Genomic DNA, 22,893 nt, shown 5'->3' on the forward strand with positions numbered 1-22,893 from the left:
ATCTCCTTAGTAGTTTCCTGTTCCTCCTACTCCCCTAGCCCTTTTACCAACCTTCAACCAACCACCTTAGGTTTTCCCCCTCCCACCCGACTGCCTTTCCTGCCAGAAAGATGAACCCCAGCCCACTGAATGAATCTGCTGGGTCCGAAGAATGGGCAGTCTAAGGAGTAGGGACCACTTTAATGGGTCCCACTGCTTACTTTTATGGGCTAAGTGTTTCGTGTCCTTCCTACCCATCCTTCTTTTCCCTAAGATACACAGAGATGTTCCCCACCCACCCACCCTGTGCTGTGATGGACCTAGTTACCAGCAGAACCACACTGAAAATCTTTCCCCTCTTCCAGGAGCAGTCGGTGGGGAGCTTGACCCCAACGCTGAGATGGCCAGTTTCTCCTACTAGTTAACCAGCTTCCTTCTTTCCAAACTCATTCTAGTATGTTGTTTTGGCTCCTCTTCACCTAGCCTTTCCCTCCCATGTGACTTGCTCTGGGCGCAAAAGTATTGGACTGCAGGGGAGACAGGAGGAAGGCGCTCCCTGTCTGATCACACCCCAAAATGACAGGACCCCATCCCTTAGGAGCTGATGAACAGCACAGGCCTGAAAACTAGGATTAAAAGTTGTCCTTCCCTTCCCTCTCCCACCCTCACCCCAGCATAAAATGCTTCTGGAATACAGTCGATTGTTTTCCTCAATGACCAAAAGATTCGGTTTCTGGGAGAGAGGATGTGAATGGAAGGAGCTGATGAGAAATGGGGGGAAGGGGCAAGGATCCTCTCATTGCTATCTAACCGCAGTCCCCTCCCCAAACCGTGCCTCTAACAACGGTCTCCTCCCCACACCAGGCCTAATAGGGCCCGTCATTGGAGGGGCGGGGTGATGTATCTTCCAACAAGCTAATGGCTCCCCTCCTCTTCCTCAGGCTGATGGGATGGGGAGGGATTCCCTTTCGATTCCAGTTTCAATCCCAGCTCTCTTAAACCTCCAAATCCAACTCACTTGTTTTGAAAATGTGAAAACAAAGGTCGGGGAAAGTAACACCAGGTAGAATTTTGGAAGCCAGGCGCAGTTCTCTTAGCGCGTTCCATCTCAGGCTTCAGCGCCATTTTGGACGGGGATGGCATCGTTCATCGGCTCACATTCAGTCCACGGTAGTTGTGATTGGTCTAAAGCTGCCGGGGCCTGTGCAATGGCAGCATTCTAAGTCAGCAGAGCCTGGCGTACTTAGTTCCAAAAAGTCCTAAATATACAAAGCTCCAGGTGTTCTTAACTTGGAGCCTAGGAACTAACTAGGTGGGTGGTTGTCGATTTTAATATAATAATCATCGTATAATCAGGTTCCTTTGTAATCCCATGGATTTTATTTTATGCATTTAAAGACATGATTCCCTAGGCTTCGTCGGACTGTCAAAGTGATCCATGCTGAAGAATCTGTGATCTAGACCAGGGTCTCTAAGGTTTTTTTCCACACACAATTGCCTGTTGCCTGAGAAATTGTGACCCTGGGTATAGAGGTGTGTAAAATAGGTGTACAAATCAAACTTTTACTGATGATAAATCATAATTTTTCACACACCCCCCCCCACATTGTTACACAAGCCCCGGTGTAAGAAGCCGGGAGCTAGCCTATTTGTAAAGAATGATGTGAAACCTGACCCCCTGGATTGCCTCTCGTTGAACAAAAAATAAAATAAAACTTTCATCATTCCAGTAAAACCAGTCTCCAAAAATGAATCTCTGCGTCACTTCTCTGGGAGGTGAGTGTTGGCAACCTTCTCATTCTGTAGAAAAAGCCATCGAGGCCCAGAGAAGGCAAGGCACTTGAACAAGGCCACACACCGTCTTGGTAAGTAGACCCACCCTAGAGGCGAGGCTTCCTTTCCACCGGCCCACACGGTAGCGCCGCATTAGAAGCGAGCAGGTTCCCCTACCCTGGCCGCCTTGGCCATTGGTCCGGAGGCCTGAGGCCGGAAGAAGGTTAGAAGGCTTCCCAACCTTTCCGGGCCCCAAAGGGGGTGTGGGGGGGGGGGAAGAATAGAGAAGGGGGGGGAGAGGAATGGGCAAGGGGGAGGAGCCGGGGAGGAGTGGGAAAGGGGGAGGAGCAACGCCCAGCCGACGTCCCCTACCCAGTCTGTCCCTTCCCTTCGCCTACGGCCACGGCCGCCACCACCACCACCAACCTCGCCCGACGTGGCGAAGGTCCTAGAAGGTTGGAGTGAGAGAGCCGCCTTTTCCTCCCAGGCTTTTGCTCCCTCCCCTGCCTCCTCTCTCCATCCCCGCCCCCGCCAGCATCAGGACGTTTAAAGGGATCCATTTAAAGGGGAAGTGACTCATTTTTCATAGGTTCGCTCGGCCCGGCCCGCTTCTGGAGCCTCGGGGCTCGCTCGCTCTCCGGCCGGCCCCCCGCCTCGGCCCCGGCCTCGGCCTCAGCCGCGGCGTCGGCAGGCCGGGAGGCGCGGGCCACGCGGGAGGACCATGGCCCAGGGGGCGGCCCCGGGCGGGCCCGGGGATTCCGTTTCCCGGCGTTTCCTATACGAGGTGCCGGCCTGGATCATGTGTCGCTTCTACCAAGTGATGGATTCCCTGGAGTCGAGCGACTGGTACAAGTTCGGTGAGGAGGCGCGCTGGGGCCGCGGGCCAGCCCGAGGGAGAGGGGGAAGTGGCCCGAGCGGGAAGCGGGGTCTCCCCCTCCCGCCGGCGAGCTCGGCAGGGGCGGCCGAGGGCGACCTCTGCGCTCCGGCCTCCCCGCCCCTTCTCCGGATCCTTCCCTCTACTTCCGCCTCTGGCCGTGACCCTCGGGGCCGCCGCTCGGCAGCCCAACGCCCCCAACTCTCTGCTTCCCGGCCCTTCTCTACGAGTGCGACGCGTGGGCTACGCCCCCTTCTCGCCCCTGACACTGCCCCCTCCCCGGGTGCGGGCCTTTCTTCCTTCTCACCTGGAATACTGCCAGAGTTGCTGGGGCGGGGGCGGGGCGGGGCTGCGCTGCGGGTGGGGGGGTGCTCTGCCCATCTCCACTCCATCCTTCTTTCCCCATGCACTAAAGTAATTTTCCTCCAAAGTTCAGGCCCTGTCATGTTTCTCTGTGTCTCTGTCATCTCTGTCTCTCTCTCTCTCTCTCTCTCTCACACACACACACATATAAAACGTGGAAACAGCCTCAGAGGCATGAAGGGTTTGCCTAAGGTCCTACAGCTACAAACTTGTGGATTCTGTCAGGTCTTGCCGGCCCCAAGTCCTACACCCCATGCAATACTCCACCATTTTTTCTAGAGGTCGTCTAGTCTAAGCCTGTCTCCTAACAGAGGGGGAAACAGACCCAGAGAGGTGGCCCAGAAAGGGCTGGTACTTTCCCGGAGTGGCAGGGAGGAAGGGAATTGGAGCTTAGGACCCGGACAGATTGGCACAGCTCGGGCAGTGGCCCAGACAACACCTCCTCCTTGCCGGGGAGGTATTAAGATGCTAATGCGTGACCCCTGCCTGAGCTTGGTAGCTGTGGGTCCCTGCAGAAGAGGGAGGAGGGAACTGACTTGAGGAAATTGAGGTAAAAGTATAAATCAAAATCTTCCCTTTGTCCTCCCCCATTGATCCCTTGGCCCCGATCCAAACTAGGACCCCCCCAAGGAGGGTCTGAAAGGGACAAAAGGCCACTTCAGCTCTTTCCTGCTCTGCCCCCTTGCCCAGAAAGAGTGGGATAAAGAGGAACAGGGACCAGGTGAGGAGAGGAAAGCTGGCCAAAAAACGGGGAAGAACCCATTGGGGAAGGGGGCAGGCAGGCAAGGAAACCCATATGGCTCGTGCTCCCCCACCCCACCCCACCCCACCAAATTTGTTCCCGAAAGCTTTTCAGATTCTTTTTTGCAGGTGTTTTGGGACTATGGGCACAAATGGGATTGAGACCTGAAAGAGATTGGTGATTATTTAGTTAATACAAATGAGGAAACTGAGGCTAAGAAAAGGTGATATGACTTGCCTTGGTCACCCACTGCAGGGGCACAGCCAGGGGTCGGGGGTGAGTGATTTAGCACTGGCTCCGTGTCACAGCAGGGATCAGGATCAGAGTAGGGGGTGGCCCACAAAGACACCGTCCTGACGGCCGTGATCACCAAAGCCACTGGCCAAGGACCGGCTCGGTTCCGTCCTCGGGACAGCTTTGGCCTGTTTTCTCGCTTGTCAGCATCCCTCATCGTTCAGGACCAGACGGAACTGAGGCTCGGAGAGCGCTTTTCTGATCGGACGGCCAGGATCATGTGGCCTTGGATTAACAGAAATGCCCGGGTTGCCGACCTCCTTCAGATCCTCACTCATCTACAACTGCTTCGAGCCCGCGATATCATCACCAGCTGTGAGTCTGCTCTCCCGCCCTCCCCACATACACAAGCCCGAACCCTTGCTCCCCGTAAGTGTCACTTGAACGATACCCCTCTCTTCCTTCTGTCAAGTCCCAGATCATCCCCTAGAGTTCCTCCTGACATAGGCCTGGATTCAAACCCATCAATGGGAAAAAATGATTGGACTGGAGAGGCTTCAGCCCCAAAGGAGGCTAAATTTCAGTTCAAAGAACTAGCCCTGGCCCCAGGCTTTGAAGTCCAAGGGACTTTCCCCCTGCCTCCCACACCCCAACCGGGCCCCAGCTGGGCTCCTAGAAATAGCATCCACCCCCCCATCCCCACCCTTGAGAGGATCTCCCTCACCTCATCCTTGTGAAGGGACACAGACCTAGGTTCCTCCCTCTGGCCCAAGAAGGCGATGGAGTAGAGGGGGAAAGCGTTTTATTCTTCCCATGCATCCTGTGCTATCATTCTTGCTTTTGTAACAGTATCTTTGTGTCTATTCCTTCCTTTTTGGTACTTTTAGGGGACCCTGAGCCCCCATCATTCTCTCTTGCTGCCTCGTTAACCTACACACCCACCCCTCCGTGGCCCCCTCCTCCTCACCCAAAGCCCACTCAGAGTGTCCATAAGGAAGAGGGACCCAAGCTTCAAAAAGTGCTACAGTCTGCCTCGACCTTCCCTTCCCCAGGTAATGGAGCACTGTATTTGGGGAGGGGAATCCAGAGCTTCTTGAAGAAGAGGTGTGAAACTGCCCCCTTAAGGTCTTCTGGACCAACACTGAATAGGTTGGGGGAGGGGATGGATCCTCAGCTTAGACTTAAGCTTTCTTCTGAAAAAAGAAAGGGGGGGTCCTTTCTCCGATTCCAGGCCCCAGGTCTCTGTCCTGGGCTCAGTGCAACCGGCTGCGCTCTTAGAAGGCTGCGTCCTTCAGATTTCTGTAAATTGGGTTCCCTCTGATGTGAACCCCACATTTGGGGAGACCTTTCTGGAATGTCTAATCCTTCTGTAAACAAGTATAAAAATCCCCTTTAGATTTATTCTGGATTTTTGCTTCGGGGAAAAAGGCCTCTGGCTGGTGGGCCAAATGTTCAGGGAGGGCCTCTGGAAGCTGTCCCTAAGCAGAGGGCAGAGGCCCCTAGGCCTGGGTGGCAGCTTGAAGTTCATAGGGTGAGGGAGGAGGGGAGAGGCCCTGCTCTAGGATAATGATCTTCCCCTCACTACCCTCTTCCAGGTTTCCCCTCAGACTCCTGGCCCTTCCCCTGCCGGTCCCTGAGCCCTGCACCCCAAGGGCCTAGGCCACTCGGCTCTGACACCTCCTCTTCTGCCACCAAGGTATGTGTGTTCCCTCACTCTGCCCCGAGTGCCCCCCTGGGCAGAGCCCTGACCTAGGCACTGGGGGAAGAAACTGGAAAGAGGAGACTCCCACGCTGAGGGAGGTCCCTCATCCGGTAGGGAAGAGAAACAGATGAACAATTAATTTCAGTTCAACAGATAATATTAAGCTCCTTCATGTTTAACTTGGATTGGAGCGATTGTTGGCTGGGGTGGGGGGGCGAGAGGGAGAAAAGTATGGGAGAAGAGGTTTTGCAAAGGTGAATGTTGAAAACTGCCTTTGCATATATTTGGAAGAATAAACTACCTTTAAAAAAAAGAAAGAAAAGATATTCAGTGCCTTGAGGAAGGCAGTGTATACAATGGAATGAGCCCTGACTCTGAAAGTAGAGGCCCTGCAGGGGTTCCAGTCCCAGCTCTGTCACTTCCTGCCTGTGTGACTTGGGCAAAGTCACTTGCTCTCTCTGGGGGCCTCAGTCTTCCCCTCTGTACAGTGAAAGAGTTGGACCAGATGGCCTCTGAGGGCCTTTCCAGCACTAGAGCTGGAAGCCTACTTCGGGGATGGGGACACAAAGACATGACTGAAAAAAATCACTACCTGCTCTCAGTGACTTAGATTCTGATCCAAGACCGTCTGATGAGCATGTAGTACAATCTACACTTGAGGAGCTTAGATTCCACTAAGAGACAACATGGACACAGATCTGGAGCTGGAAGGGACCGGAGAGTCTCAACCTCTTCATCTCACTTAACAGATGAAGAAACTGAGTTTATAATGTCAGTAACTGCGGGAAAGTCAGTCAGTAGGAAGCAAAGGGAGCCATCCAAAGCTTAGTGGAGAGTGGGGAGGGGGAATCAAGGGACAAATCCCAGCTCTGCTGTGTGACCTGGTGAGAGAACTCATCCAGCCGTTGTTTGTCAAGTTGGATTAAAACAGGGGAAGAGGGGATTCTGGGAACTAGGGTTGACCTTCTCTGACCAGCTACCCCAGGACTTCTTCAAGAAACCCCCTACCTTTCAGCATAGCCTGCCAGATAATCTCTCCTCCACTCGCCTAAAAAAGGAAAGAGCAGAGATCTTGGCTCCCTGGCACTTCAGTGCTGCCAGCACAACTCATGGCTAGTCAAAGTTGAGTTCCTGTAGGGAAAGAAACGGCCCCCCCCCCATGAATGACCTGAGGTGGCTGCTGAACAGAGGGAGACAGCGAGCCTCCTATGCTCCAGCCTCACTCAGCCTGGGGGGTGGGGGTCTCCTGTTACAGCAAGGAGAAGAGAACAAAATCTCCCCAGTGGAATGTGCCCCCTCAGGCCCCTTCCGCTGGCCTCTCCTGGAGATCATCCAGGCCACCTGCAACTTCTCAGAGGAGCTGAAGATTGGCGAGGGCGGCTTTGGCTGCGTGTACCGGGCTGTGATGAGAAATACTTCCTATGCTGTTAAAAGGCTCAAGGAGGTGGGACTCAGGCGTTCCGAAAGGGGCTTGGGGTAGGGGAGGGACAGGTCCAAAGCTGTAGCGAATGTAGAAATCCCAGGAGGACTTGAATGAAGTATAAGTATCTGATTGGAGTAGACTAAGACAGCAGAGGAATATCCCAGCACCCTCAACTCTTCCCCCAGCATCCCTGGGGAGGGTGGTGGAAAGGGGGAAGCTGCTTGAGGCTCCTTTCTCTAACCCTGGCTATAGGATGCCGAGCTGGAATGGAACACCATAAAGATGAGCTTTGGCACCGAAGTGGAGAAGTTGTCTCGGTGAGCTGGGGAAGCCTCGCCTCGAGCCCGAATCCCTGGAGGAATTGGGCAATGGGGGAAGGAAGGACACTTGTGGGTTTAGGCAGGAAGAAGACCATGCATGGGAGGGCAGAAGCAGGAGCTGGAGTTAGCTACCCTTTGAAGGATAACCTGTGGCACTGGTCACCGGAAGGGATGTTGAACTTTCTGGGCCTCTGTTTCTCTTCTGTAAAATGGGGGTATTGTGGAGTTGTGAGGATTCAGTGATAGGCCCTTAAAGCATTATGTAACTCTTAGCTAGCATCATTGTCCCCATCACCCAAAGTGTCACCGAGTAGAAGGGAAAGCCAAGGTAAAAGCTCAGTGCTCTTGACTCAGAGATCAGGGTTCTTTGGACGGTACACCCTGCCGCAGTTTGGGAATGGGGTGGCCCTGTGGTTCGTGGATGACGAACTGGGATGGAAAAATAGTTAGCAATAACCAGAGTGCCTTTTTTGAAACCCGTTCTTCCCTGACTTCTGGCCCTGCCTTTCTCAACCAGGTTCCGTCACCCAAACATCGTGGACTTTGCCGGCTACTGCATTCAAGACAACATTTATTGCCTGGTCTACGTCTTCCTGCCCAATGGCTCCCTGGAGGACCAGCTCCACTCTCAGGTGGGCATTCGACCAACTTTCTCGAGCCAAACCCCCCTGGTCCCTGTGTAGCTTCCCACCAGGATCCTTGCCTTTGGGACCCAGAAGCTCCTATGTGTTAATCACTATGCCAGATATCAGGAATGTCAAGAAATAGCCCCGACCGCTCAAAGATGCCTTTGGTAACATCACCTTCGTTCCTGAAGCTGCCCACCCCCCCGTTCCCATCTTTTCCCTAGTATTCACAATGGACTGAGGAGGTTGAGTTTCGGTTCAGAAAACTGGGAAGGTTTTGCTCTTTCCAGTCACATCATGGTAGTCATTGAGTATCTGCATCAGTTCCTGCTAGTCTCCCTGTACTTCCTTGAATCCGTATTCATCAATTTTTGATGAATTAAAAATATTCTGTGACAATATGTCACAATTTGAGACCTTTCTGTCTCGACCTCTTTGGAAGTTTCTGCCTCGCCATAGCTCCTATGGCGTCCCTGACTCAAAGGGAGTGTTTCATTCACTTGTTTGGCCTAATTCCAAATTGCTTTCCAGAACTGTGGGACCAAGTCAGCTACAGAGTATTAGCATGCCTGACTTTCTGCAGTCCCTTCAACACGGTCTTTCCATCTTGTGTCATCCTGGTCAGTTTTCTGGCTCTGAAGGGAAACTTCGGGTTGTTTGGATTTGCATTACTCTTATCGTTCGGGATTGGCCCTTTCTTTAACGTAACTGTAGCCTGCTTTTCTTCTTTTGAAAACCATTAGGTCATATCTGTGACCACTTTACTATAGAGAAATGCCACACACACAGATCAATTGAATTTAAAAAGGTATGAAAAGTCAGTAGAGCCAGGGAGAGGGCAGAGCGTGCAAATCACATGGTTGCACTTAACCTTGAAGGAAATGAGGGACGCCAAGAGACAAAAGTGAAGAGGAAGAATATTGCAGGCGTGCATCACGGCTTTTGCGATAGCACAGAGATGGGAGATGGCCAGTTTGGAAGTCAATCGTGTCCACTGTGACTAAATAAGGGAATGGAAGAATGGGGGATGAGAGGGAAGAGGAAGAATTGAGAGGAGACTGGGTGAGAGAGAGAAATGGGGCTGGAAAAGCTGGCCTTACAGCCATGGGATTCTCGAGTTAGTGTCCTCATCTCCTCATAATGTTTCCATGACCTAGGGGAGATGGCGAGCCCCATTTTCCAAATTAATTGAGAGGGTGAGCTTTAGAAAAAGGAGGTGCCTTGCTCAAATTGGTGGATATACGAGAGCTACTGATTCTCCAGCCTAACCTGTCGTTATCTTTCCAGAGCCAGAATCCTTCCTTCCTCTCCTGGGCTCAACGAGTAGATATCCTGCTTGGCACCGCAAGGGCTATCCAGTTCCTTCATCGAGATGACCCTAGCCTCATTCATGGAGACGTCAAAAGGTGAGAGGGAGAGGTTGCTGAGAGGGGACAGAGAAGAGGGAATGTCAAAGGAGAAACAGCCTATCAAATTAGCAAGCATTTAGTAAGTACTCACTATGTGCCAAGTGCTGTGCTCATTGCTGAAAATACGGAGACAAAAATGAAACGGGCCCTGCCCTGGAGAAGCTTATTTTCTATCAGGGAAGGTGGATACATATAAGTAAATACAAAATATGTACAGAGAACTGGGGGGAGACTCCCTAATAACCCATGGAAGAAGAGGAAGGGTCTCGGGTAGCAGGGAGCAGGTGGTGCTGGAGCTGAGCTTTTTTGGGATGCTGGGCATTCTGAAGAGCAGAGATGAGGAGCCAGCTTTTGAAGGGCTTTCAGTTTGAGCCCAGACGCTTTAGGGCGTCACTGAAGCTTCTTGAGCAGGGCCGCGACAAGGTCCGACTAACGCTTTAGGAATAGCGAACAGTCTGACAGCTGAGACAAAGATAACTTTGGCCAAGAACAAACTAAGGTCAGGAGGCCGAAGGGAATGACTTTCATGCCGACTCAGTGTGGGGGGAAGATTTAAGAAGATCAGGAAGGGACCAGTCCTGGGGACATCCTCAGAGTTCTAAGTCCACTGTTGGAGAGACAGTGTGGTATAGTATCTAGAACACTAGATTTTGATTTGTCAAAATAAAGGCTCAAATCTTAACTTCAGTTACTTAGGAGATATAAGTAATCCTAGGTAGAGGGCAGGGAAAGCTGTTGTCAGTGATAGACTAATAAGTGGGAAGGACCCAATAGGAAACAGTGCCAGTGTGACCCTAGTGTGCCACTGGAAGATCTTATTCGGCCATCGGCTATTTCTTAGCTCCTACAATGTATCAAACTTAGCAAAAAGATAGAGGTTAGATAGGGGCAGAGAACAGGAGCAAGAGGCCAGAAATAATCAAAGGGAGAGGTTAGCCTTTGCTAAGGTCATGAAAGGACAGTTGGCAGTGACATCTGGACATCAAGGAAGACTGAAAGGTGATCCTGAGGGCTTAAGCGCAGGCCCACTGGGAGGATGGGAAGGTGGCACAGAGCAATTCTTTGACTTAGCCGTCCTGTCTGGGAGCCCATGATTTGAAACTCTCCGCTGGAGAAAAAAAAAAAAAAAAAACTATGGGCAGAAAGCAAAAGCAGTAAATCAGTGAATTGTGAACAAGCCCCCTTCGTTTACAAAGGATCCCTGACCGTCAGAGGTGGGCTGGGGCGGTATCCCTGGAAGCAGGAATGAGTGGACTGAGAAAGCCAACCGTACTTCCCAACTTGGTCCTTCTTCCCAACGATAACATGCATTTGGGTGGAAATTGACATCAGCTGCATTCTGGGAAACAGAACAGAGCTAACTTGTTCACGCAGGGGACTAACTGTGATTAGCTTCACACTGTGACCAGTTCACGTGCTTGATTGTCACCAAGGCAGAATTGGGAAAAGATGACTGAGGCCATGTAGTGTGGAGAACAGGTTGCCAATAAGCGGTCAATTTCTATTTTAAAGGTCATCCCTTTTCCTTTGGGATAAGTGGGCGGAATCCAGAGACTTCTTTACAACTCTGTCCCCCACCCCCTCACTGCTCTTAGGTCTGCTTCTAGGGCCAAACCAAATATTTGATCTCAGTTACCATCACCTAAGAGTGGGAAAGAACCTCAGAGACAGGAAAATCTCCTCATTTTACAGGGGGGGAAACTGAGACCCAGGGTCATATAGAAAATCTAAAACAAAGCTGAGATTTGAACCCAGATTGTAGCTTTAGAACCGAAGGGACCCCAGACATCATCTCATCTGACCTCATTTTAGATTTGAAGAGTCTCAAGCCTAGAGAAATTAAGCAACATAGCAAGAGCACAGAGCTCTGATTTACCTCCTAATCCAATACTCTCTGCTCTAACCCTTGCTGTCTGCTTAATTCATTTTCAAAGATCTTAAAGGTAGGGAAGAGTAGGCATTTCCAAATCAACCCTAAAGCATTTGGACCACCCTCCCACAATTTAAGCCATGGGAAACATGGGGATTTAGAAAGAGCTTTGACTCTGGAGAGAGGGGAACCAGGGATTGAAATCTTGGCTCTGCCATTTATTATGACCTCAGGACAAATCAGTTCCTTTCCCTGGGCCTCAGTTTCCTCCTCTGTCGAATAGGGGGTTAGACCACAAGGCTGCTGAGGCACAGCTTTATTTAGAAAGCCATGGCCCTCTCCAGGCCTCTGGGTTGAATGAGGTGGTTGGATACTGAGGCCTTTTCCTGCTGGAAGTCCATCATTCCATTTTCTCGGCATTTTCAAATGGACTTCGGTGCCTATCGGGTCAATGAGTTCATGGATTTCAAACTATACTCTGCTTTTTTGCAAACCCCAATTTTCAAAAATTCAAATGTAAAAACAATCTTTGCCCTTAAGAACTGAGGTCCAGGGTAGTTCCCTGCTTGTGGACAGAGCATTGCCTTGATGAGCCTGGGAACTGTCTTTCCTCAGGATTTTATCCACCTCTGGTGCCTTCAAGGAGTCTTTGCAAAGCATGGTCCCAAATAGGGGATTAAAGCCCTCAGACATTGTTCTCAAGAACTGTGCTTTGGAGTGGACAGCCCGATGAGGCTGCCTTTGTGCCCTTCTCTCTCCTCCCTCTCCCAGTTCTAATATCCTTCTTGATGAGAAGTTGATGCCCAAATTAGGGGACTTTGGCCTGGCCTGCTTCAGCCGCTACTCGGGGGCTGCCTCTGGGAAGAGCAGCTCCGTGGCCCGAACCCAGACAGTTCGGGGTACCCTGGCCTACCTGCCCGAGGAATACATCAAGACAGGGAAGCTGACGGTGGAGATTGATACCTTCAGTTTTGGCGTGGTAAGAGTCTAGCCTTCGGAGGGGAGGGGTAGGGAGGAGCCCGGGCTAGGCCTCTGTGGAGCAACAGGAATAGCCTGACTGGGGGGAAGGGGACTGAGTAGTGGAGAGCTGAAAAACTGAAAAGAAGACCCACAGAATGCCAAAGTAGTAAGGAAGCTTGAGGTCCTCCCTCCGTGGCTTTGCCGTGGGCTGCAGACGTTGAAATGGAGGTCGGAGGGTCCTGGCCAATGAGTGCGAGCCACAAAGGAGATCGTGCCCCACGGAAGGTGCCCAGTGCATGGAGGCCAGGCCCTGAGGCCTAGTGGTGAGAGCAGTAGCGGTTCTCTTGCGTTCCCCAGCCCCCTTGTCAAGTTAAATGAAACAAGTTGCCCCTAGTTTGCCACTAGATCAGAGTTGATGCTATCCAAGCGACAGCCACATCTCAGGGCCAGCCTGATTGTGTGGAGGCTGCCATCCCTGGGGAAGTAGCCCATCCACATTCCCTTTCCACCATCCTCCCATTCCCATTGGCTCCGGCTGCCCCAGGCCTTGTTCATAGACTATCCTACTACCCCTCAGGTGCTGTTGGAAATCCTGACTGGGTGTCGAGCCATTGAGACAGATGGGGTGAAAACCAAGTACCTGGTGAGTCACTGGGAGCGACTAGGGAGGGCGGGAGGGACAGCTAGGGGAAAATCCAGAGAAGCGGGCAGAAATGGGGGGGCTAGGGAGGTGCCTTGGTGACTGGGCTCGCTCAGTCTCAGAGATCTTCCCAACCACACAACTGACTTGGAGGAGAACCTGCCTCACCTCCTAAAGATTCCAAGGGCCTTTGTCCCCCTCCCAGTCTGGGGTGGAGTCGCCAACCAGCCAGGCAAAGTCCAAGAGTCGGGGCTAAAGGATAAGTCCTGTTCTGAGAGGGTTTCAGTTACTGCGGCTAAAGAAACAAGTGCCCTCCCTCCTGAGTCCCTGAGTCGGGGTGCACCATCCAGCCCCTGGTGACTGCTTCTTCTCCCTGGGCCCCCCTGATCACCTCCAGGGACTGCCCTAGAATCCACCCGAGTCTCTTTCTAGCCTAGCCTGCCTCCCGAGCTAATGTGGCATTATTCTCTGCTGTTCCAAGGGAGATTTCCTTTTGCTGATGCTGTAAACTGAAAGGGGAGGACCCTGTGGAGGCATTATGGCAATGAACTTAGTGCAGAGCAACCCGGGTTCAAATCCTGCATCTTATACCGAGTCTGTGGCTCTTGACAAATCATTCAACTTGTCAAAATCTCTGACTCTTCATCTGGAAGCTGGGGTAGTGGGGTCAACAGTACCCACATTGCCCCCCTCACCAGGGTGCAGATAGAGAGAACACTGAGACTCTGTCCCAGAGGGGGTGCCTAGGAGGCTGCCATGTGGAACTTGGAGAATAGAAGACAGGATGGAGCCAGAAGTGGAGGGGGCACCCCAAGGGCTACCCTTAGGTGTTAGGAAGAGGATTGGCCCCAGGGGGAGAGGGCAAAGGGGCCAACCGAGGCTTGCTCTTTGGACCGATTTCTTAACGATTAGAGCTCTGAAGGTAGCTCTCTGGAATATTGGCAAATGGAAGGGAATAGGAACAAAAGCTCAGCGAGAGCTAGGCTCAAGTAGGATGGCCTGGCCATCTGCCACACTGGAGGTCACCAAGAAGAGGCTCCCACCGCGGACATTCTGTGAGGACAGGATCACCTACCACCCCTTGTAAACCTTAGGTAATAATAAGGGATGTGTCTGGAGGGTCAGAGATTTGCAGAGCATGATAGGGCCATTATCTCACTGGAACCTCCAACAGTCCTGCAGGGCAGGTACCCTGTGTATGACCCTGAGCAAATTGCCCAACCTCAGTTTTGGTATCTGTAAAATGGTCTAGATTGGTCTAGATGGCCTCTAAGGTCTCTTCCAGGTTCCCGACTGATGGTCCTACTCTTGGGTCACTTGCGATTTTTCCTTAAGTGATCTGATGACTTCTATAGCATTCCCAGCATCTTTGCCAGGGAAGGACCCTCCACGGGCATTGAGTTCTGCCTCCCATCCAGCACAGGAGTCCTAGGGTCCTAGACCTAGAACTGGAAAGGGCTTCAAAGCACCTCATTTGAGAAAGGAAGAAATAGGTCCGTGAAATCGAGATGGCTTTGGCCAAGGTCCCCTAGCCGGCGAGTGTCTGAAATGCGATTTGAATCCAAGTCTTCCTGACAGGGGCTCAAACTGCCACTGAGATGTGCTGTTCTATCGCGAGGGGGCTCAGATTCTCACGGTTTAGCTCGATGGCTTTTTGTAAACCCTCAGCAATTTGCTCCCGGAGGGAAGGCCAGGGCTAGATCTGCAGAAAAATGCCAACCTGCATCCCTGGACAGAGGGGGCTGAGAAGAAGGGTCTGAGGGACCTGGGGCCTAGCATCAGCAATAGGAATTGCCCGAGCTGGCCTCCAGGGGGAGGTGGGCACACGGGGCAGGCTGCTCTTTGGGCAAGCCCCGCTTCTGATCCCACAGAAGGATTTGGTCAAAGAAGAAGAAGAAACTCTGACCCTCCGCAAAGGGACGACAACGGGAGCCGGGGCAGACTTGAACGTCTGGGCCACCCAGATCGGTTCTCAACTTTATGCAAAGTACACAGACTCCAGACCTGGAAAGTGCCCTCCGGAGCTGGGCCAGGAACTCGGCCGCCTGGCCTGTCGCTGCCTGCACCGCCGGGGCAAAAGGAGGCCTCCCATGACCAAGGTACGGCCAGCTCCCAGAACGGAGGGACACACGGGGACAGTGATCAAGTATATCCCCCTGAAAACAGGCAAGGGGTGGAGGCTGTATCTAAGACTTGGCAGATGGATAAGGGGTACTTTGGGACTCCCCACACTGAGCAGCCTCGTTTATTCACTTTTCTTTTTGCGGTTGTGATGAGATTTGTGTTGTATTTTTTAATAGTATTTATTTTTCCAAATGCATGCAAAGATAGTTTTCCACATTCATTTTTTGTAAGACTTTATGCTCCAAATTTTTCTCCATCTCCCCCTCTCTGTCCCCTCCCCAAGACAGCAAGCAATCTGATTCATGCAATTCTTCTAAGCATATTTCCATGTTCATCATGGAACAGATTCGTTTGTTAGAAGTTTCTCTCCAGCTGTTGCAGTGACGAGGGGGTGGGAGCATTTCACAGGCTCCTCAGGGCCTTCTTCAGGCCTGGACAGTCCTGGGGCGCTCCTCCCGCTACATGCTGTACATCACCACCCGAGGCATTCTCCCTGACGTCACCTGAGAAAGTTCCTTTGATCTTAGATTCGGAGCTGGGAGGAACCTCCACAGCCAGTTAGTCCAACTTCCTCATTTTACAGAGGGGGAAACTGAGGCTTGGGAAGGGAACAAACTGACCCAAGGTCACACGTGTAATTAGCATCATACTTTTCACTCCTACATGGAGCCTCCTCCTTTCTGCCCTTTTCAAAACGAGACCTTCATTGAAAGCCCAAAGGCTGCAGAGTTGGGATTGTGGGATCTGTTGTAATGGACACATTTCTTTCTGAAAATGTAAAATGTCACTGCTTGCCCCAAGACCTATTGCCACTAATGGAGGAGAGGTAAAGTTGGAGGGAAGATCATCTAGAGAATAGTGGGGTCTGGAACAGCTCTGCCCCCTCTGCCTTTTTTCAGGGAGTAGGAAGCGCTAGCCTGAGGCTTAGACTTAGGAGAATGAGGAACTATGGTGGCTTCATTGGGGAAAAGGGCAGTGTTGGGCCACTAGGCAGGGCCTAATATGACCATGAAGGATTTAGAGCCCAGTCTGTTTGATTCTGCTGCATCTGATTTAATTAACATGAAGAGGGCACTGCCTGAGCAGCTAAGTAGGCAGTGGGAGAGAGTGCCAGGCCTATAGTCAACAAAACCTGAGTTCAGACCTGGCCTCAGACACTGACTACCTGTATGACCCTGAGCAAGCCACTTCTCCCTGCTTGCCTCAGTTTCTTCATCTGCATAATAAGCTGGAGAAGGAAATGGCACAGCACTCCAGTAGCTGCCAAGAAAACCCCCAATGGGGTCACAGGGAGTCGGCCCGACTGAGCAATAACAGCCCACGGTGCTGAGCATGCTGACAATATTCATTGCCTCTGTGACTTTGGGCCAACCACCTCCAGTCTCTAGAGTCCATTTGCTCTTCTAGATAATGAGGGGATTAGAATGGAACCTCATGGGTCCCGTTAGCTTGAAATCTGTGATCCTCTGGGTGAACTTGAGCAGGGTCGCTTTCCCACCCTGGGCCTCAGTGTCCTCCCTGTAAAATACAGGTTGGACTAGCTGGCCTCAGCTCTAAATCACGCATCCTCTGTTCTTTGCAGGTATATGAAAGCCTAGAGAAGCTACGAGCCTCAGTGGAGCTGTCAGAGCAAGAGGCTGGAAGCAGAGGCCCAGCCTCGCCTCAAGAGAACTCTTACATGTTCACCCCTAGCCCGGCACCTTATGCCGGCATCCCTCTGCTGCGTTCCCAAGCCAGGGCCCATGCTCAGGACTCAAAGCAGTTTAGGGACCCCCCCAACCAGCCCGTGGAAAGTGACGACAGCACTCCTGGTCTCTACGAAGCTCTCAGTTCCTGGAATCTGAACCAGAACTTGCCCTCGGCGCCCAGCCTGCCTGGGGGCCCAGGGGAGAGAGAGGGTGCTCAGTCCTTGTGCTCTGTTAGGCAGGCTCCCTGCCTGCCAGAGGCAGCTCCAGGAGAAAGCTGGAGGAGCCGCTCGGGACATGGACAAAGCAGCTCAGAAGGTAACCTGGACACCCTCCACCCAGAAATCTGAAAAGTGCTGGGGTGGAGGGGAGTTCGAGGAAGGGGAGGGGAGGAACTGGCAGCCTCCTTCACTGTGGGGAAGAGTCAAGCTGTTACTGAGAATTCCTTTGATTCTGGGGGCCGAAGGCCTCTGGCTTTAGTCTGGCACAAAGCTTTTTCCCATACTTAAGGAGATAGAGGCCCATGGAAAGATGTCAACTGAGCATCCAGGTCCTAGAGTTGGAAGGGACCTCAGGCGCACCTAAGCCAAATCCCTTTTTTTAGCCTGGAAACGGGCTCTGCCCTCAAAGAGCTGAAAATCTCATGGGGGAGACAGCAAGCAAATAAATACATACAAACCAATGCTTGGCAGGACAGAGAGGAAATGATCAAGACTGGGAAGGTGCTAGAATCCAGAGTTTGGTGAAGGCTTCCTGTAGAATATGGCCGGGGAAACTTTTTTTTTGCCAGGGACCATTTGGATCTTTAGAACATCATTTGAGACCCATACAAACGGATCAACTTAAAAATTCAAGCAGCCGAGGGTTGCCGTAGCTAGCTTTTGGCTCATCATCGCCTGCACCTGCCTTGGCAGGACCCGAGCAAATCATTTCCAGGGCCTTATACGTTCCCCACTTCTGCTATAGAAGATGGAACTTTAACTGGGACTTGAAGGAAGCCAGGGAGGTCAATAGTCAATGGAGGAGGGAAGAGTATTCCAGGCCTGAGGGATGGGGAGGGGAGTTCTCTCAAGCCGAGAGAACATCTTGTTCATGGAGCAGGTAGGATTGAAGACTCTATGTTTGGGGAGGGGCTGTAAGAAAACTAAAAGTGGGGGGAAGGGGAGCTGACTTTATGAAAGCTTTAAAAACCAAAGGACATCATATTTGAATCTGGAAGCAATAGGAAACCACTAGAGCATCGTATTGGAGGGAAGGGAAACAAAGTCATCTGTAGTTTAGAAAGGTCAAGTTGACAATTAAATGGATGATGGACTGAGATGGGAAGGTACAGTGGGCAGGCCTTGGTAACAGGTTGTATGTTGGGGGTGAGACAGAGTGAAGAAGACATCTGGCTTCTGAGCTTGGGTGACTGGGAAGACGTGGTGCCCTCGAGAGTAATGGAAAAATCAGAAAGAAGGAAGGACTTAAGGAAGGATAAGAGATTCAATTTGGGGCATGTTGAGTTTAAGATGGCCATCCAGTTGAGTTGGTCCATAGACAGTTGGAGAGCTTAGGGCTGGATAAATAGATCTGGGAATCATCAGCAGAGAGATGACCATTATTTAATAAGTGAAGCAGTCTAGAGGAAGGAGAGAAGAGGCCATAGGACAGAACCCTGAGGGTGTGAACTGTAAAAAATCCAGCAGAGAAAAAGTAGTTGAGGCGGGGAGAGGGGGGGTCTGTCCTGAAAGTCCAGAGAGAAGAGAGGATCAAGGAGGAGAGAGGGTGACTCACAGTGTCAAAGACCACAGAGAGGTCAAGGAGAATGAGGATGGAGAAAAGGCCGCTGGATTTGGCAGCTGAGATCAATAACTTTGAAGAGAGCACTTTTGGTGGAACCATCAGAAGTCAGAATGTAAGGGGTTAAGAAGAGTGGGAGAGGAGAGGAAGTGGAGGCGCCTCGTGTCGAGGCCACTTGGAGTTTAGCTACAAAGTGCAAGAGATATAGGATGATTTGTTAGCGAGAATAGAGGGATAGATGGAAGGTTTTTTCAGGATGGGGGACATGGCATGTTTGTAGACAGAAGAGAGGGGCCAGTGGACAAGGAGAGAGCCAGGATTTCCACATCTCACTGAGTCAGACCAGCTAGAGAGAGAAGCTGCCTTCAAAGCTGTTTGCTTCTTGTTCTTGTCTGGCCCGGGCTCCTTCCTGATCCTGTCGCTGGGTGGGGGCTTTTTTCTTAACTAGAGAGCATCACCTCCTCAAGGCCTCAGATCATCATTAACCCTGCTCGGCAGAAGTTTGTCCAAAAACTGGCCCTGTATGAAAATGGGGTGCTCAACAGCCTGGAGCTCCTTTCCTCCAGCTCTCCCCCAGGTAGTGCCCTTCTGCCCTTGCCCCTCTTCACCCTGCCCCCATGATCACCTTCTTCCCTCACCCCTTGCTGCTAAGCTGCTCCCCAGGGGCTTCTTTGACCTTGCTTTCCTGCTTTCTTGCCTTGGTTAGTGGGAAAAGAGCCCGATTTGCTTTCCTTGGGCAGATTCTGTCCTCCCCTGTCTCATCTTTCCCTTGTCCTGTGTACTTGGCCCATGTTTGAGTCCCTTCTTGTGTGCCCAGCCTAGGATCCCCTCCACACCACCAGGAAGATCTTTTTATGAGACCTGCTTAGGTCCAGCCAATACAACAAATGACCAGGCCTGCTGAAACGCTCGAAGGTTCCCCCCCCCAGTCTTTCTTTGGCTTTCACCCCACTAGCCTCTGCTTGTGTAATTTCTTTAAAAGGAGGGATAGAAGCTAGAAGTTCACTTTCTAAACCCAATTGCCTTTTTCCTCCTTAGGTTTGCTGCTGGACCAAGAAAACAGGCAGGGACCCGAGGAAAGTGATGAATATCAGAGCTGATTTGCTCATGTGGACAGATACCCAGAAATGGAAGTCAAAGTTCTCATAGTTGGATGTTCTCAAAGTGCAAGAACACTTATCTCTAGGTGGGGGGTCGTGACTGAAGCAAAACACTGGGAGAGGAACAAAGCTGCCAGGATAAAGGTGCCTCTGGGAGGCCAGGCTGGCTGGCGCCTGGCCCTAGGGCACTCTCTGCCATAGGGATAGGAGTCCCGCTCTGTAGCGACCCCTGAGTAGAGAAAGCTTGCCTCTTGGGTGTTAGACCACAATTGTCTCAAGATGGAAGCAGGTCTCTGTATCTGCCCCAGATTGTAGAGTAGCCAGAGTCCTTTCTTCAATTGGCTTCTAATTAGCCACCGGGTGGGAAGAGAGAACGGAAGGCGGGAAAGGATGAACAGCTTACTCAACACTGATCGTTTTGCCTCTCCCCCAGCCCCTCATCCCGGGGCCAGACAGGACCCACTTTCTTTGACAAGACAGCCTGAAAATCAGAAATGGCCTGAGAGGCAGGTCGATGGTACGTTCCCACTCAAACACCCCCCCCCCTCCCCTTCGGTGCCACTACGGTCTGGGAATGGCCCAGTAGAAACAAAGGAATCAGGTGAGGATCCTAAGCCAGGCAGTGGAGTAGGAAGCAAAGACACGTGATAGCAGTGAGGGCCCAGAGCTGGCCGTGGCTTCACTTTATCACAGCTGAGCCTTTTGAGCCTTGCCTCTAGGATCTGAACCAAGCTGCTAGGAAGGTTGGCAGCAAATGCAAATAATTGCAGGACCAGAAAGGTCCTGCTTCTCCTTAGCTGGGGCCAGCTTAGCTTCAATTTTCCATGGGCATCCTGGTATAGGAAGAAGACTGGTGGGGGAGGGAGGAGGGAAAAAAGGCACTGATTACAAAATAAAACCGATTCACACATGGGGCCAAATCCCCTGCTTGCTTTCTAGCTAATAGCCTGTGACTGGTGCACAAAGTACCTCAGTGGCACAGAAGCGGGGTTTGCGGCTGGCACCTTACCTGGCCACTTAGTAGTCACTACAAGCCTCAGGCTGGCCCGTTCTGGACAAAGCTATTTGATGAAGACCATATTTTCCTTGGGCAATAAAATCTTTGGTATATTTTTTACTTTTGGCTGGTTACTTTTGTGAAATCTGATGATCTTGGGAAACTGACTTCAGTGGCCACCAGACTTATGACTGCTCAGCAAGAGAGGACTGCAGATCTATATTTTCATCTGTCCCCCTCTAATTCCTCAACCACTTACTGGGTGAGCTTCTCTGATCACTAGGACCAAATGCCCCGTCCCTCTGGGGCAACGGCCTAGGCTATCGAGTCCAAAGCTTCGCTTTTACATGTGAAGAAATAGACCTGCCCTGTGTCACCGAGCTAGAAATATTTGAGATGCTGCTTATTGCTGGTGATGCCGAAGCATCATCCATGACCAGATAACATCAGAGGGGGGAGGGCCATTCAGAAGAGGAATTGTTGAGTCTTGCTTTTTATCTTACTAGTGAGCGACTATCATACTCTTCAATCTTATGTAGCCATCCATTTCAGGGTACAGCATGATGGGGGAAAGAGGTCAAGAAGACAGTCTAGGATCCAGTTACAGTGGAGGCTAGATGGCCCAAGTAGCTTTGTCAAAAGTTTTAGGTGAACACTGGGCACTGATATCATTTTCCACACAGCAAATGTTACAAAGCCTTAAAATTTTTTTATAAAATGACAATAAGTGACAGTGCTCAATTTGCATCTGATATAAGCTAAGCAGGAAAAGGAAAACATTGAAGCCAGCCATTAGGAGGTAACCTAGGAGGTATTCAGGAATCCTTCAAAGGAAGAACTTGCTGTTGTAGCCAATGGCCTGGGCATAAATAAATCTTGTTGAACTGCAGATGGGGAGTTTCTGAATAAGGGCCAGAACACCAGAAAAATGAGCTTGGACTCTGGGGGATGGGAAACATACAGAGGATTTCTTGTCCAGGATATTTTATATAATTATTTTTTCTCTCATTTTGGTTTTCCTTTTTAGCAGGTGTGTGTGTGTGTGTGTGTGTGTGTGTGTGTGTGTGTGTGTGTGTTTTGTTTTACCATTCTAAACCTTAATGCCCTGGTTTGTTTAGTTTGGTTTTTTGCTTTTTTTTCTTTCCATTTTTCAATTTGGAAACATTGTCCACGTGAACATTTGAGATAGCTTCTCTAATTTGGTGTATTTCACGTTTCCTTTGAGCAAATTCATTCCGGCTTTGCTGATAGAGCATGGCCCCTTCTCTGATGAGGGCATGCTGCGCTGGATGGTCCTGCACTAGTGTCTTCTATGTCATGTCATATGACATATATGTCGAGAGTGTCCTGGCATCGCTTTTTCTGACCACCTTGGGAGTTCTTTTTACCAGAGGAAAATTTTGTTTAAATTTCTTCTACCTGCTGCATTTCCTAGGCTAGCAAGGGCTTCTGACTGCTAGTGACTGATGATCCCCGAGGCTTGAAACTCTGACACTGGTGGCTGCTCATTTACATGTGACATTGACTTTTGAGCTAGAGTTTGCCTATTCATATGCTAATTCTTATGATATTCACTTCCCTTTTTGTCCTGAGCACATGCAGACAGACTTAGGGTATCTCACTCTTAGAAGAGCTCTGTTTGCCCATCATTTTATTACCATATGGTAGCACATTTTATTTGAACATCTTGGAGTTGCTAAATACAATTTTCACTAATACTTGGACAAAATGGAGGCTGAAATAAGGGAAAGAGTTGTAAAAGATTTGGAGCAGAGTGATCTAGGATCCAGAATCAACAACAGGACTAGTCTGGGAACTGACTTATGTTTTTTGTGAGTTTTCCAGACACCTTTCAAAAACCCCTGACACACAATCGCCTGAAAACTGATCACTGCCACCCCCTCCTCCAATGAGAAATCACATTCTCATTTAGAGATTTAGAGAAAGACCTCAACCACCATCTAGTCAATCCATTGCAGGAGAGGAAAATCCCCATTATAACATGCCCAATCACTGGTCACCTAGCCTCTTTGAAAACCTCCAAGGAAGAGGAGCCTGTCATCTCCAGAGGAGACCCGTTCTAATTTGATAGAGTTGTAACTGCCTTAGTTTTTCTCGACATCCAACTCAAATATGCTTCTTTACAACTTCTACCCATTGTTCTTGGTTCTGACCTCCCAAATCAGACAAAACAAGTCTACTCCTATCTCCATGAGACAGTCTAAAAATACTTAAACACAACTTAATTGTCCTCCCTGAGCCTTCTCTTCTCCAGCTTGCATATGCCCAG

At 50.8% G+C, this 22,893-nt stretch overlaps 1 protein-coding gene across 3 annotated transcripts; it reads left to right on the forward strand.

Moving 5' to 3' along the window:
- The first annotated feature begins 1,921 nt into the window (after nt 1-1,921).
- Nucleotides 1,922-20,723, forward strand: IRAK1 (interleukin 1 receptor associated kinase 1). 3 transcript variants are annotated; one of them, XM_031944513.1, is made up of 15 exons: nt 1,922-1,975; nt 2,342-2,609; nt 4,173-4,340; nt 4,853-5,017; nt 5,561-5,661; nt 6,923-7,111; nt 7,343-7,407; nt 7,928-8,042; nt 9,324-9,442; nt 12,087-12,294; nt 12,853-12,918; nt 14,787-15,014; nt 16,622-17,042; nt 18,955-19,083; nt 19,545-20,723. In XM_031944513.1, the coding sequence occupies exons 2-15, from the start codon at nt 2,474-2,476 to the stop codon at nt 19,604-19,606; spliced, it is 2,172 nt and encodes a 723-aa protein (XP_031800373.1). In that variant the 5' UTR covers nt 1,922-1,975; nt 2,342-2,473; the 3' UTR covers nt 19,607-20,723. The 3 variants fall into 3 exon arrangements, with proteins under 3 accessions (XP_031800373.1, XP_031800374.1, XP_031800372.1); XM_031944512.1 differs by lacking the exon at nt 1,922-1,975 and having other exon boundaries at nt 2,153-2,609; XM_031944514.1 differs by lacking the exons at nt 1,922-1,975; nt 6,923-7,111 and having other exon boundaries at nt 2,152-2,609.
- Nucleotides 20,724-22,893: the final 2,170 nt, after the last annotated feature.

Source organism: Sarcophilus harrisii, chromosome X, assembly GCF_902635505.1.
Source record: "Sarcophilus harrisii chromosome X, mSarHar1.11, whole genome shotgun sequence".
Taxonomy (NCBI): domain Eukaryota; kingdom Metazoa; phylum Chordata; class Mammalia; order Dasyuromorphia; family Dasyuridae; genus Sarcophilus; species Sarcophilus harrisii.